At 58.4% G+C, this 13846-nt stretch overlaps 1 protein-coding gene across 3 annotated transcripts in view; it reads right to left on the reverse strand.

Annotated features, from left to right (window-relative positions):
- WWP2 (WW domain containing E3 ubiquitin protein ligase 2) overlaps window positions 1-13846 on the reverse strand; it is a 37551-nt gene that overhangs the window by 9379 nt on the left and 14326 nt on the right. For 2 of the 3 annotated variants that reach the window (XM_082062583.1, XM_082062582.1), the window contains exons 7-11: window positions 13206-13453; window positions 10401-10599; window positions 5392-5481; window positions 3445-3619; window positions 291-345 (exon numbers count right to left, since the gene is read on the reverse strand). In XM_082062583.1, coding sequence (XP_081918709.1) covers window positions 291-345; window positions 3445-3619; window positions 5392-5481; window positions 10401-10599; window positions 13206-13453 — 767 coding nt within the window. Of the gene's footprint in view, window positions 1-290; window positions 346-3444; window positions 3620-5391; window positions 5482-10400; window positions 10600-13205; window positions 13454-13846 lie in introns of those variants that run through there. The other variant, XM_082062584.1, reaches the window with a different exon arrangement.

Raw genomic sequence — 13846 nt, forward strand, 5'->3', positions numbered from 1 at the left:
CAAGCACTTCTGCATTCAGTAGCTGAGAGGGACTGGGAACTCCTCCAGGAAAAGGGGAAAAAAAGGAAAAAAAGCTGGATTTCAAATCAGAGATCGTGCTAATCACAGGCAGACTCAGCCCCGCATGCAGCAGAGCGTGGGGATCACCGGCTCCCCAGCCACCGCTCCCAGTAACGCCAGGGATGGCAGCGAAGGAGCCTCTGACAGCAGCGTCCCCGCCGCGGGGCGGGTGACAGGGGAGCATCCCCAGCGAGCACCGTGGCAGGCAGGCGAGGCTGCTCAGTACTTACCCCAGCCAGGAGGAAGGGGACCAAGAGGATCATTGTCGGACGGGGCGCCGGACGACTAGAGACAACAGAGAGGGCAAAAGCACAAAATAAAACCAGGGCATGGATGCCTGGGAAGAGCAGAACGCAGAGGTGAGCTGTGCAGCCCCTGCTCCCACTCGCCTCCTCTTGGCCCGCAGCTCCAGAGAACTAAAAAAACACTTGCACACTCAAGGGGGTAACAAAAAAAAAAAAAAAGGCAAAAAAAAAAAAAAGGCAAAAAAAAAAAGCACAAATTAAACAGAGACTGGGGCAGCCAAGGGGGCAGCGGGGCAGGGGCCGCGCGGGACGGGACGGCAGGTCCAGATGTGCGCGGCTGCTCGGCTCCCGCCGGCCGTCCCCACCAGATACACCTCCAGCCTCCTCCAAGAACCACACACCAGAGGGGAAAAAATATCGCAGGCCTTTCCAATGAAATCATTCCCACAAGCCCTGTCCACGCCCAGTGCTTCCTGGCGGCGGCCCCCTCCTCCGGGCCGCGGGGCGCAGGGGGCCGCACTGAGGCCGCATTCATCCGCCCAGACGGGCGGCCCCACGCCCGCCACCCCCCAGCAGGTTGGGGGGCCGCCGCACAAAGCACCTTTCTTCAGCCCCGGGGTGGGCAGAGCCACGGCCATCACCCAGCCTGAACCGGGGCTGCGCTGTGGCCAGGGGAGCGGGACGGAGGGGCCCCACCGCCCCTGTGTTGAGCCCCTGTCCCCAGCTCCGCTGAGGTCCCCAGGGATGGGGCACAGCCCCACAGTTGGGGGTTCAGGGGAGAAGGAGGCCTGCAAGTGCTTTCAGTGGGTAAATACGAAATGCAGTTACCAAAAAGGCATTTTCAGTGCACCTCCTGAAACCCGGCTGCTGGAGAGTGGCCAGCGTCCCAGCCCTGCTGGCATCCCAGTCCCACCGATGTCCCAGTCCCAACAGCGTCCCAGCCCTGCATGCTGGGCTGGGGATCACAGCCTGGGCTCAGGCGATGCCACCCGCAGCCCATCCCGTCCTTCCCACTCAGGGCTGGGGGTAAGCCCCAGGCCCAGGCATGGCCACTATTCATGGTGCCAGGGCCCCCCACCAGCATTCAGGAGGTCCCATGACAGGCCAGCACCCCAGGGATGTCTTGGGGCACATCAGGGACCTGGTTGGCACACTGTGTGTCTCTTCGAGCTTCATCTCTTGTACTTGACCCACCACACCAGGATGGGGAGCAGGAGGCGCTGCCCTGGCAGCCAGGGCTTTGGGGGCAGCCTCTGCTCCCTCCCTGCCCAGACAAACACAGTCAAGTCACCTCCCAAGGTACCACCTCCCTGTGACCTAAGAATAACGAATTGAACTAACAGGGCAGAGACACAAGAGCCCTGGGCAGAGCTGGGGGAGCCAGCCCTCTACAGCTCCCACAGCCCCATGAACAGCCCCATGAACAGCCCGGCCTCGCATGCCAGCGGGACTCCTGGGTGCCGGGACACTGCAGGGACAGAGGGGTCTCTGCTGGCACCTGGGGCTGCAGTGCTGCTCATCACCTCCCAGCAGCCTGCCCCCGCGAGGAGGGAGCTGGGTGCTGGAGCTGGAGGGCTCGGCAAAGCAGAAAGCCCCCGCGGGAAGGAGGCAGAGCAGGAGCCATCGCTGCTGGCAGCGGGGAGCTCCAAACAAAAAGTACAACCGTTTCATCAGGCTAAATTTGGAGCCTGAGTCCCTCCCTCTGCGCTCCGCGGAGCCCGGCCAGGGTGAGCTACACAGGGCTGGAGTGACTCCAAGGCCAGCGCTGGTGGGGACATGAGTGGGTGATGAGCCCGCAGGAGGTTTGGTCTTGGGGGGAGCCCCCCTGCACCCCTCTGCAGCTGCCTGCCCAGGACAGCGGCAGAGCCATGAGGGTCCCGCTGTGGTTGCCAGGCCTGGAGGTGTTGAGAAGCTGTCTGGGGAGAGGTGGGGGGAGAGGGGCATGGCAGCCCCCCACACCCCCACGAGCAGCCCCAGTTGTGTTCCATGCAGAGCAACACTGGGGGGGCAGACTCTGCACCCCCTCCAACCCAAGCTCCCCACTGCAGCACGGGGCTTGCACCCGCGCTTGTGCTGCTGGGACGCGTCTACCGCCCGGCTCTCCCTGAGAGGAGCTAAAGGGCGACAGGGAGCTGGTCACCCCGCACTTCCCACCTTCGCTCCGCACCTGCCCCACCAGACCCCCGCCTGCTGCCAAGAGCCACGTTTTACACCGTGGCACAGCCTTGTGAGGTTCCCGGCCGGCTGTCGGCAGAGAGCACCGGGACATCGCTGCTCCGGGAGGCAGGAACGTGCCAGCCTGGCTGCTTCCCCAGCACCGCTCACCCCGCAGCAGAGCAGCTGCCAGCATGGGCCTGGTTACCAGCGGGTGCTCACCACCGATCAGAGGGTGCTTGCCAGGAGCCAGGTCCCAGCTCCAGCAGTGACAGCAAGACCAGGACAAGGGTGTCTCTGCACAGGGGCTATTGCTCCACCCGGCTGTTGAGAGATCATCCCCTGGGCGAGGAAATGGAGCTGCTCAGCCCAAACCAGGAACAAGGGGAAGAAGTGGGAGAAGCAGGAGGACGCTTGCTGAGCCCAGCAGCGCTCGTTCCCTGTGCTCTCTGGTGCCCCAGCTCTTGCGGCCCTCACTGTGCCACCGCTTGAACCCTGGGCCTGCAGCTCCTAATGCCACCCAGGACCCAAGCTGCTGTCCTCAGCCCAACGGAGACTTGGGGAGGGATGAGCTCAGCCTCATGAGCCGCCCCTCCTGCTACAGACCAGGCTCCCACAGCTCCTGTAGTGCCTGCCTGGCTCCAACAGCACAAGCAAATCCTGCCAGCCTCGCAGGCCAGCTGCAAGGCCTGGCTAAGGGAGAAAGCGTGTGCCTAGCCATGCTGGCACTGAAAGGACACCAGGGACAGGCTGCTGAGGACACCTCCCACCACCCTTCAGGGGCATGCAAACTGTTTTATAAAAAGAAAGTTACTCCCACGGGGTTCTCGGCACGCAGCGGAGGAGCTGACAGGCTCTCCTGTTCGAGTGTGGAGCTGACAGACCCCACACAGCCCAGTGAGCACCTCCCCGCACTGAGGGTCTCACAGGTGGGACTGTCAGGAGAACAGGGGGAGACCCCCACCACCGCAGCCCCAGCTCTCACCTGGTACAGGAATCTTTGGCTGAACTGCTGCATGGCTCCCTGGAGCTGGTTCCGCTGGGACTGCCACTGCTCATAGTTCCTGACGTACTCGGCCGTGGGGCGCTGCCACGTGGTGGTCCGGGTGTTGTGGTCCACATAGTAGTACCTGCCTCGAGGATCCACGCGCTTCTCCCACCTGGAAACACCCAAGGAAGGTGTCACTGTCTGTCCCCAGACAGCTGGTGGGTCCTGCTGGCAGGTGCCTCCAGCTGCCATGTGGCACCTCAACACTAACACTGGTGTGAAGACAGCAGAGAGAAGCCCCGGAGAGATCGGGAGGTACAGCAGAAGGCACAACCCATGGTCCCACATCGAGGAACCTCCCATTGCCCTCGTCTGAGGGCCATCCCCAGGGCCACAGACACGCAGCAGCAGCTTGAGAACATCCAGCTGCTGTCCCAGAATGTGTTGGAAGCCCAGCTGTGAGGAGCGCTGGGTGTGAGGCCCTTCCCCAGCTGCCATGCTCCCCTCCTGCTCCCCATGCAGCGGCTCAGGAAATTTGTGCCTGAGTTCTGCCTCTTGGAAACGTGGGTGAGAAAAGCAGCTCAGTCCTCTGAGGAGGAAGGGCTGAGAGCTGCCAGGGCCAAGAGCCCAGCTCTGAAGACTGTGATTTTTCATGTCACTCTTACACTACAGCCTGACTTGAGACACTTGCTCTCTGGCTCCTCTCACAAGACTAACCCTTAACACGAGGACTCTGTTCCCAGCTCCAGCATAACCACCAGTTTTGCAGCTGAGGGGGCTCTTTTCAGACCAGGATCCACCAGAAGGAACTACAAAAGTCTAGCAAGACCTGAAGCAGCTCCTGCAAGGGCACATGAGGCCTGGATGGGGTGCCTGGACACCAGCAGAGTTCGCACCAGGATGCTGTAAGCATTCCCTCCAGACAGCTGACCTCTGACAGGGCTGGAGCACACCTGGGGTGCTCCCAAACCTGCCTTCCCAGCTAACAGCCTTTCACACCAGACAGACTGCAAGCTGTTGTAGGATCAGAAAGCGGCTGCAGAGACCACAGCTTAACTGCAGGCAGAGGTGCCCACAGGGACCTGGAGGCTCCTGTGAAACTCCTGTGAAACTGGAGAGGCTGGTGTTTCATGCACTGTGCTGGTGGTTAAAGCTCACTCCAGTCATCCCAGCCCCCAACAAACTCAGCTTAAAGAACAACAAGGGTTTGTCTGTGTCGAGTTCTCTGCTTTTAGGAGCACAAAGAGGTGAGAACTCAACAAGCTTCTGGAAAGCATGAGGCACCCAGGGCTGCGTACGGCTTGCGTGACCCGATCATTTGCTCCTGCAAAGGAAAACACGGCCCATGGACATGAGCTTTGCAGAACGCTCCCTGCAGGGCTTGTAGAGCTGAGCAGCAGCATCTTCTCAAGCACAAGCAACCCACAATGTAGCTGAGAACATAAGAGCCTCCCCAAGAGAGTCCCAGAGTCCAGGCCTGGGGCAGGCTGAGCACGCCTGGTTCTGCTCACTGGCAGCTCACTTCTCATCTACAAGCATCTGTTTTCCAGGTGACATGAGGCCCATGTCTCTGGTCCTGGGGGTACTTTGCTGGCACCCCATCCCAAGGGGCCACTCCTCTGCCCTGTCCGCATGCGGCTGCACTCCTGGTCAAGTGTTCAGTGATTTCCATGGACTGTTTAAACAAATAATCATCTAACAGAGGTGAAAATGCAACAGACTGGAAAGCTTTTTCATTTTTACAAATGATGAAAAGACCTTTCTGAGGATACAGGGTGTGCTTTCAGGCCAGTGAACACTTGGTCATCTCACCCCACTTCTTTTTAGGAAATAAAAGACCTTCCTACCACCAACACACTTCTCCCCTTCTGTGCCAACTCCCGTGCACGTGACACAACAAGTTAGCTCAGTATGCGAGACGCCAGCTGCCGCAGAGCCCCTTACCCTGGAGGAAGAGGTCTCTCCCACGTGGTGGTCTTGTTGTTATGATCTACGTAGTAGACTCTACCATTAGGCAGCTCTCGCTGTTCCCACCTGCAAGAAGAACAGCAACAACATCATAATCATAAGAAAGTTGACACTTGCACAGAGACTGAACCCTGGCCAAGGTGGAGCTACCAAACCAACCAGGAGTCCCTGCTACAGGGCTCCCTAGGGAGAGCAGCACCCAGGGGAGGCCACATGGAGGAACACTGAGGCTGACGACACAGTGCCTGTCCTCTCCCCCAGCACAGGGTGAAGTGAAGGGTCTCAGCTGGAACAAGCCCCATAGATCCAGCAGCCTTGGCACCCACAGGGCAGGGACAGCTGGAGTCGCACAACAGGCGGGACTTCACGGGGACCTTTGCTTTAAATCATGCCCAACAGCCTCCCCAGGAAAGCTGTAAGCGTGTGTGCCCGCAGGCTCGGCCCACAGCTGTGCAGCCCAGCTGCCCCTGCAGAGCAGCGAGCTGGGAATAATTAATAATCACCTTATTACCAAGAATGTCCAGAGAGCTGCATCTGGTGGATTAGCAAACCTCACACTACCTAGCTACAGCATTCTAACTTCGGTCTAAAATCAAGAATGAGAGCAGGTCTGCATGGCATTTTGGCTAGCTAGATCAAGGCTATCCGAGAAGTGCTGCAGCAGTCTGCTGCCTGAAAACAGGCATAATTTGGAGCATAAATTCCTCATTTCCTCCAGAAAGTAGGAGGGTTGGAGTAAGATTTCACACAGGGTCAGCTTTATGCCCTGTGAGTTTTTGATGTAGTTTTTGTTTGGTTTCTCTTAATACATCTTTCAAGGGGAGCCTCTGAGCTTGGGCCGGGGCTGAATTTTCTCCCTGGCAGCCCTCCTGCTTGCTGCTGACAGATAAGACTTAGAAACATCGTGTGGCCACAGGCACGGGGTTTGGAGCTGGCCCCTGAGGGCAGCCGGAGCGACAGGGAGGCCCGGCTTTGCACGGCTACACTGAAAACCATCCTTTGCCTTCATTCATTCATGAAAGTGATTGCCCTGGCAAAGGTAAAAGCTCTGTGGAGCATTGCGCTTCCCTGTCCACTTTCATTCTGCAGCAGAGAGAGGCGAGCCAGCAGCTGCTGAGGGATAAAGTGTTCTGCCACATTTCTGCTCCCACAGCTCCTCTCCCAATTCAATCTTCAGCCTCAATCATCACAAAAAGCTCTAGGAAATTAATATACCAGCTTGTGTTGTGACAGCAAAGGAACAAATCGGGCTTGCAGCAAGCAAGCAGAGCTTGTGATGGAGATGCTCTAAGCACTAATGCCCTATCGCCCAGGCTCACACGGTCCCTGCTCACCCACAAACCTCTCCAGGGGAGGATGAAGCCACCAAACGGTGACCACAGCCTTGACACTGCTCCTCAAAAGGTGAGAAGGCAGAAATGGGGAGAGCTGCCGCCGTGTTTCCAAGCCCTGGCAGCATGATGTCAGCTGGGGACTCCAATGGTCCAGCAGCTGGAGAACCCCTGCCCTGGGCAGAAGCAACCTTGAACTCTGAGAGAAGAGCCAGTTCCCCAAAAGCAGGAGGGAAATGTGAATGCCAGGCTCGGGATCTAGCTGGATCCCTCAGATACTCCTCTGGCAGCCCTTGTGACTGCAAAGAGCCCTGCAGGACGGGGAGAGCTGCTGGAGGTGGCAGCGACTGACCGATGTCCTCGGTCCCCCTCTCACACCCTACACAAACATGACAAGCTCACGAGCTCCCCAGGTCAGCAGCTCACTTCTGATCCGAAAAGTAAATTTGCAGAGGGCTGCCTCGCCCTGTGAACACTGAACCACCATGTGAAACTGCAAGCTGTGATGAACTGTTATTGTTGCTGACGTGTGGCAATGGCCAGAGAGACAGAGGCACTGGGGACAACCCGCCCATGCTCAGACCCTCGCCCAGCTCCTCACAGTCTTGCCGAGAGCCCCTGCATCCCATCTGCTGTCTGATGAGAGACAGCTCAGGGACATGTGTGACAACCGGCTCTTCCTCTGGGGACCCCAAGTCCAGCTGGCGTTCCTCTCCCATGCCTGCTGCCACATGGCCACCAGATCAGTGGTTTGGTGAGCACTGGTGGTGGGAGCTCATCCACACATGCCGCTGCCGCACACGCGACACGTCAACCCCGCTCGCTGCCCTGCGGCTGCTCCCCAGGCTGCGACGGCAGCAGATCCAGCGAGGCACGGACGGGGTGAAGCAGCAGCGCTGAGGCAGCCCCGCAGTCCAAACAAAACGCCCTCCTTATGCAAGAAACCGCAGCCCACGCCTCTGCCAGGCGGTATAATGCACCTCTTTGTGCGGGCGAGACAGCGCCTGTGCACAGCGCGCTAACGACCGTCTGTCCCCGCGCAGCATCATCACTGATAGGAACCAGATGCAGGAGCCAGCGGTTCTAATACCCTTCCCACTTTGGCTATCGGTCTCCTCGGAAACCCTGACGTGAGAGCCGGGACCCCCCAAAGGCCTCAAGCACGGCAACTGGCTGCTCCTCTGCCACCCGTGCTCCCTGGCTGTGCGGGGAAACACTCTGCCCAGCCAGGAGGATGTGAACGAGATTCTGGGCACTATCAAGGCTGGAATTATTCAGACCACCTTCCAGCACCCTCCAGCCCTTAGAACAGATTCCCAGTTGTGTGAGAGATGCCTTTGTGCCCATCACATCTGGTGCAGATGTTTGGAGAAAGTTCTCTGAGGAGGATAAATAACTCTAAATCCCCACATGAACCCAGTGGCTCCCGGCTCCACATGCCTGCAGCCCGGCACGAGCTGCAGGCTCAGCACACCCATAGCGGGGAGAGCCGCTGCCCTCCAGAGCCAAGGGAAGCAGAGCGCGAGGGTTCTCCACACTCCCACAATGAAAGGAGACACTCAGGGAATGAGGCAGAGCCCCTACAGAAAGCAAGAGGGACACAACAACTTTCCGTCTCGTCAGCGCTGGAGCAGCTGGCAGCTCTGCGGGGGATGCTGCTCCTGCGAGCAGCAGAGCCAGAGCGATGGCTCCTGGGCTCCACAGTGCTCTCTGCACAGCCGGCCCAGCACGGGACTGTCCTGCTCCTCCCTGTGCAGAGGATGCTGCTGCCAGAGCTGCGGTGGCCTGGCTTTGTCTGCGCCCCCTCTGCCCGGGATGTCACTGCCCCCGCCAGCCCAGCCACCCGGCTCCCAGGCTGGACCCAACCCCGGCAAAGCAATGCCCTGGTGCGGTGAGCCAGCCAAAAACCAGCTGCCCCACATCAGCTCTCAAGAGATCGCCAGAAGCTCATTTATACCACATCAGGGCCACAGTGTCTTGTGCAATCCCAGTTTAGCAAATCCCCGTTTAACAAACCCGTTAGCCCAGAGCCCGGCCTGGCAGCTCTTGGGGCAGCGTTCACGCCATGCAGACCTCAACAGACCCAATTCTCTGCTCTCATTCCCCTGGGCAGACCCTGATTTGGTCTCCAGCTGAACGAGTGGGTCAGCTGCTGCCCCAGCCAGCCCTGTGTGAGCTGGCGGCTCGGACAGCCCGTGCCAGGGGCTGCTGCTCTCCTTCCCTGCACACCCCACGGCCAGCGCAGGGAGGACAGACACACAGAGTAGTCACCAGAGATCCCACTCCCACCGGCTCAGCCTGGGGGACAGCTCACTGCGCCTTCACCTCTCTTCTCCATCCGCATCCCAAAGCACAGCAGCTTTATCCTCCTCCCCATTCCAACACACACAATTTTCTGGTGTGGGGACACGGGCACAGGCCACCCTTCCACCACATGGGACCAGGTAAACGCAAGTCTGCATGTCCCAGAAAGCATCGTCTGCACCTCCCCGAGCCTCCAGAAACCCTGATCTGGAGATAGCATGAGCTCCTCTGCACCCTGGGAAAGAACCAGCAGCCTGTCTGCACCTCGGGCTGTGCAGAGGTGGGGAAAGGAGCCCTCTGGTCTACCTGGTAGGAGCAGAAAGGGGCATCAGCTCTGGCGGAATAAAGACCTTTTTCAGAGTACTGGACTTTTCCAGCTGCCTGGAAACAGGAAGGGCCCAGGCAGGAGAACAGAAACCCTCACACAACTCTCACACACCCGCGTGGAGGCACGCCGAGCCGTTAACCCTAATTACCTGTGACTGACATGCGAGCAGGCCCTGACCTTCCAGGCATCACCTCAGCTGAAGGAAAATAAACAGCTCCCTTCACGTGAAACACAAGCCGTTTTCAAACCCCCCCTCGCTACTTTGCATTTTCAGTCCGGAATTAAAGGTGTATGAAATGCATCAGAGAAGGACCCGGTGGCAGCATGGAGTGGGCTGAGCCCACCGGCACTGCTTGCCAGCCCCGGCTCTGCTCCCTGCCCTTCCCCGCCACCCGGGGAGGAGGATGCAGAGCATCTGCACCAGGGAGAACAGGCACAGCCACGCGAGGGTCCTGCCACCGCCCCCAGCAGCAGCCGATGTCCCCGCGGTGTCTCTGGAATGCATGTTTGTGTCCCCCTGCTCAGCAGGAGCTCCCTGGAAATCCCCGCTCCACCCCTCATGCACTTTCCTCTGGCTGCTCCCTGCAGCAGCCCCAGGAGAGCCGAGGGCTCTGCTGCTCCCGCAGGTACCAACACCGAGTGGCTGCTCGCTGCAGATACACGATTCACTGTTTATTACTCCAGGGACCCACAGTGGACGTGGATCAGACCCCAGCCCAGAAGAGGGATCCACAACGGCCAAGGCCCTGCCAGACAGCTCAGTCAGGAGAGGCCAAGCTGCGCCTGGCGAGCATGGCACAGTGACCCCCGACAGGCACCCCAGACCCTCCCTGCTCTGCTGCCACCAACGTTTCCACCACCTCCTGCTGCAGCACAGCCCCTTCCCTCAGCCATCCTCTTCTCCCAGCACACAGCAGTGCCCCAGTTTGCTTGTGTGCCCGCAGCCATCCTCCCACCCCAGGGCCAAGGGCTACCCGTCCCGCTGGCCCATCAGGGCAACAAGCAGAGGCAGAGGAGCTTACCCGGGGGGCAGAGCGTCGGGGGCTGGCACGGCTGCCCGGGCTGATGCGGTGCTGGAGCCGGAGGCCTCCTCGGCCTCCCCGGCGCTGGGCAGGGCAGGAGCGCCGGAGCCGTCAGCCCCACTCGCCGGGGCCGGTGCGCTGGCTACTGCTGCCGGCCTCTCCTCTTCGCTCTCTGCAGCACCTGCTGCGTCGCCGTTCACTGCAAAGGCAGAGGGCAGAAACGTTAGCACCCCAAAGGGGCTGATGAACAGCACCCACGCTGCGCTGGCAGCAGAGCACACGGCGGGTGGCAGCCACTGCCACCGAGCAGAGGACCAGCAGTGCCGCCAGCAACAGCAGCAGCTCCTTCACCCAGCAGCCAGATCCCTCTGGAACCGTTGCCACTGCCTCCATCCCGGGACAAAAGCAGAGGGCACTTTGTGTTTGTGCTCAATGTCACCTCTGCCACCTGCAAACATGCTGCAGGCCTGATGGGAACTCAGGGAAGGAGCAGGAGCTCAGAAAGTGCTGGTGCAGCGTGTCCCCCTGGGCAGAGGGAAGCCCAGGCCCAGCACATCAGCTGCACTGGCAAGAGCTCAGCGCTGTTGGATTCCACTGAACTTTGGGAAAAGAGGAGGGGAAGAGACAGAGCAAAGGAAAATTACAAAGAGAACTGATGAGGAGGAAAATGCAGACCAAAAAAAATGAAAGGGAATTTGTTTGACGAATATTTATGAAATAGTCAAAACACCCTGAGACTGAGCAGCCTGGCAGAGGATGGCTTTTGCTGCAAGACATCCTGGCTTCAGCAGCAAAGCAAAAGCATTAAAAACAAATCAGCAACATGCATCGAAGGAGTAAGGGATGCAGACAGAGCTACATAAGTGAGAGCTGAGAAACGCAGAAAACTGTAAGGGAACCATCTGTGTCTACAAGCCCAAGTTTTTAGAAGTATTGTAGGGAAAAAACCTCTCAAAAGCGTAAACCCCCAGATGGGACAGTGAAGAACTACAGAGGCTCCAGCAGAGGCAGGCCACGCAGGATGCTCCTGCACGGAGGGGAGCAGGACAGCAACCCCAGCGCCGGAGAGTCCTGTACCAGCATCGGCAGCTGCGGGCAACCAGGATCCCCAGGTTCACAGCAGCTCCCACGGACTCCGGCAGCACTTGGCTGAGGAGTCCCTGACCGCTGCTCAATTCCAGAAAGCCCTGGAAAGGGCAGTTTTAGAAGCTTCAACTGCGTTGTGCCAGTCTTCAAAGGGAACCTGCAGAGCGACCCAGGTAACTGCACTGGGATCAGACTGATCTTGGTCCCAGACAAAGCAGGGGAAAAGCTGACCCAAAGTTTACCTGATAAGGAAGGCTCCCGGGGAACACAGCCAGGGCTGGGCACAAAATGTGCTGTGAAATAATCTCCTTTTATTGTCAGATGAAATCACAGCTGTGAGTGACAAATGTAAAGGGGACATTCTTGCACAAAACCCACGATAATGGCACCAAGATGTACTAAACTGAAGAGGAGGAGGAGGATGGTTTCTAGAGGCATTCCACAGAGTGCAAAACAAGGTGTCCAGCACTAATCCCAGCCACCCAAAACACTCCTCTTCCATCCTCAAGTATGAAATCATCGCCAACAGGACTCAAGGGAGACATGGACGGTGGTGAGTGGTAAACAGTGACGAGGACAGCATGGTCATAAAGGCACCATGGAAGCTGGGGCTGGGCCAATAAAACGTGTTTTAAACAAACCAAAGCCAAGGAGCCAAGTTGTGCTCAGGAACAAAAAGTCTGGCCCCAGCCCGAGGGAGTGTCCCCTGCACAGCAAGGACATTGGAAGGGCTGGTGGGTGCAGGGGACACCGCACGGCTGTCGCTCCCGGTACAGCACAGACGAGCCGCAGTCCTGGGAGGGGAGCACAGCGCGGGAGCCACAGCTGAATGGCAGCATTTTCCACCAGCCTTCCACTCCCCGTCTCCCTCCCAACATGGGGTTTGGCAAAATTGAAATGGCACTGCTCCAGGTTTTCCAATGAAATGGAATTAAGAAAATAAAAATAAAATAAAAAAAAATTCCTTTTGAGGAATATTCCTTTCCTTCTACCCAGCACAAAGCACTCTGCTTCTCCTTCCAGGTCTCTGCTAAACGCGAGAGAAAGGACAGCACTGCCTGCAAAAGCAGAGCAGGGGAGCGGGAGATGCCGCGCTGCTCACTGGCTCCAGAAAGGACACTGGATAAACTGCTTGTAGCTTCGTAATCAGGCACTGAGCAGGTCCCAGTCCCTGTGCCACAAGGTACTTAGGGTTTTGTGGACAAAACCAAGAAAGGACAAGAGAAACTCTTCCAGAAATACCCCCTGGTGTAATAATCAGCCCCCTTTTGCAGGTGGGTTTGTGTGGTGCTCAACAGCTGCTCCTCCCCACCTCAGAGGGCAAAGAGCTCAGAGCATTTTTGCTGAAGACCGAGGGGCAAATTCAGCGAAACGCTCCCAACCCTGAAAAAAGTCCATTCAGCTGTGACCATTGTCCTCCTTGCTGTGGCACTGGTGATGTTGCTGTCCCAGTATTCTGCCAAAAACCTGCAGCTGGATGCAGTGCTTTTGTCAGGGGCCTCCAGAGAGAAGCCACAGAAATAATTCACAACAGGCAGAGCAGACCCTACCAGAGCAGACCTGCCCACCTTATCAAAAGTAAAATCAATAAAAATCAATCAATTCACAGGGAGAAAACCCCCAGGCACTACAAGATCTGTTATCTCAGCAGAAATTCATTTTCTCCCAGAAAGCGCAGCCCCAAGTGCTGTCCTCCCACTACCCAGAGCACGTGTTCACCTGTGCCGTTGGCCATGCCATGGGCTGTGCCGGTGGCCGTGCCGTTGGCCACATCGTGGGCTGTGCTGCTGGCCATGCCAGCGGCCGTGCCGTTGGCCATGCCGTGGGCTGTGCTGCTGGCCATGCCATTGGCCATGCCGGCGTGCTGCACGCTCTTGGCTGGCTGTCGGTGCCGGCTCCTGGCGCTGGGACTTTGCTCTCCACTCCCCGTGTTTTGCCGGGTCACTCCAGCTGCGTGTCGGTGTGTCCTGGAAGGGAAAAAAACCACAGGAGGAGAGACACACCAGGGGCCTCACAAAGAAAACACCGCTCCCGCTTTTCCCCAGCACAGCCGTCAGCCTCCCCCAGAAATGGCCAGGACGCAGACACGAGCCTCCGCTCCTCCAGCAGCACCACGAACACCATGCTGCTCACTCAGACCTGCCAGCCACAGGTCCTGGCACCTGCCTGCTGTGCAGAGTCCCATGGAGGAGTAACCTGGGTGACAGTGACCTTGCTTTTGTTTGTGGGTGCTCACCCGGCTGCCTCACGTGCTGAGGAACAGCCCCAGGCACTCACAGCCAGAAACCTGCAGGCAGCACCCAACTGTCATGGCTTGCCAGCAGTTTGCTCGTTCCAGCCTTGCAGTAAAGCTCCAGGAG

The sequence above is a fragment of the Streptopelia decaocto genome (assembly GCF_964273445.1).
Source record: "Streptopelia decaocto genome assembly, chromosome: 11".
In the NCBI taxonomy this organism is placed as follows: domain Eukaryota; kingdom Metazoa; phylum Chordata; class Aves; order Columbiformes; family Columbidae; genus Streptopelia; species Streptopelia decaocto.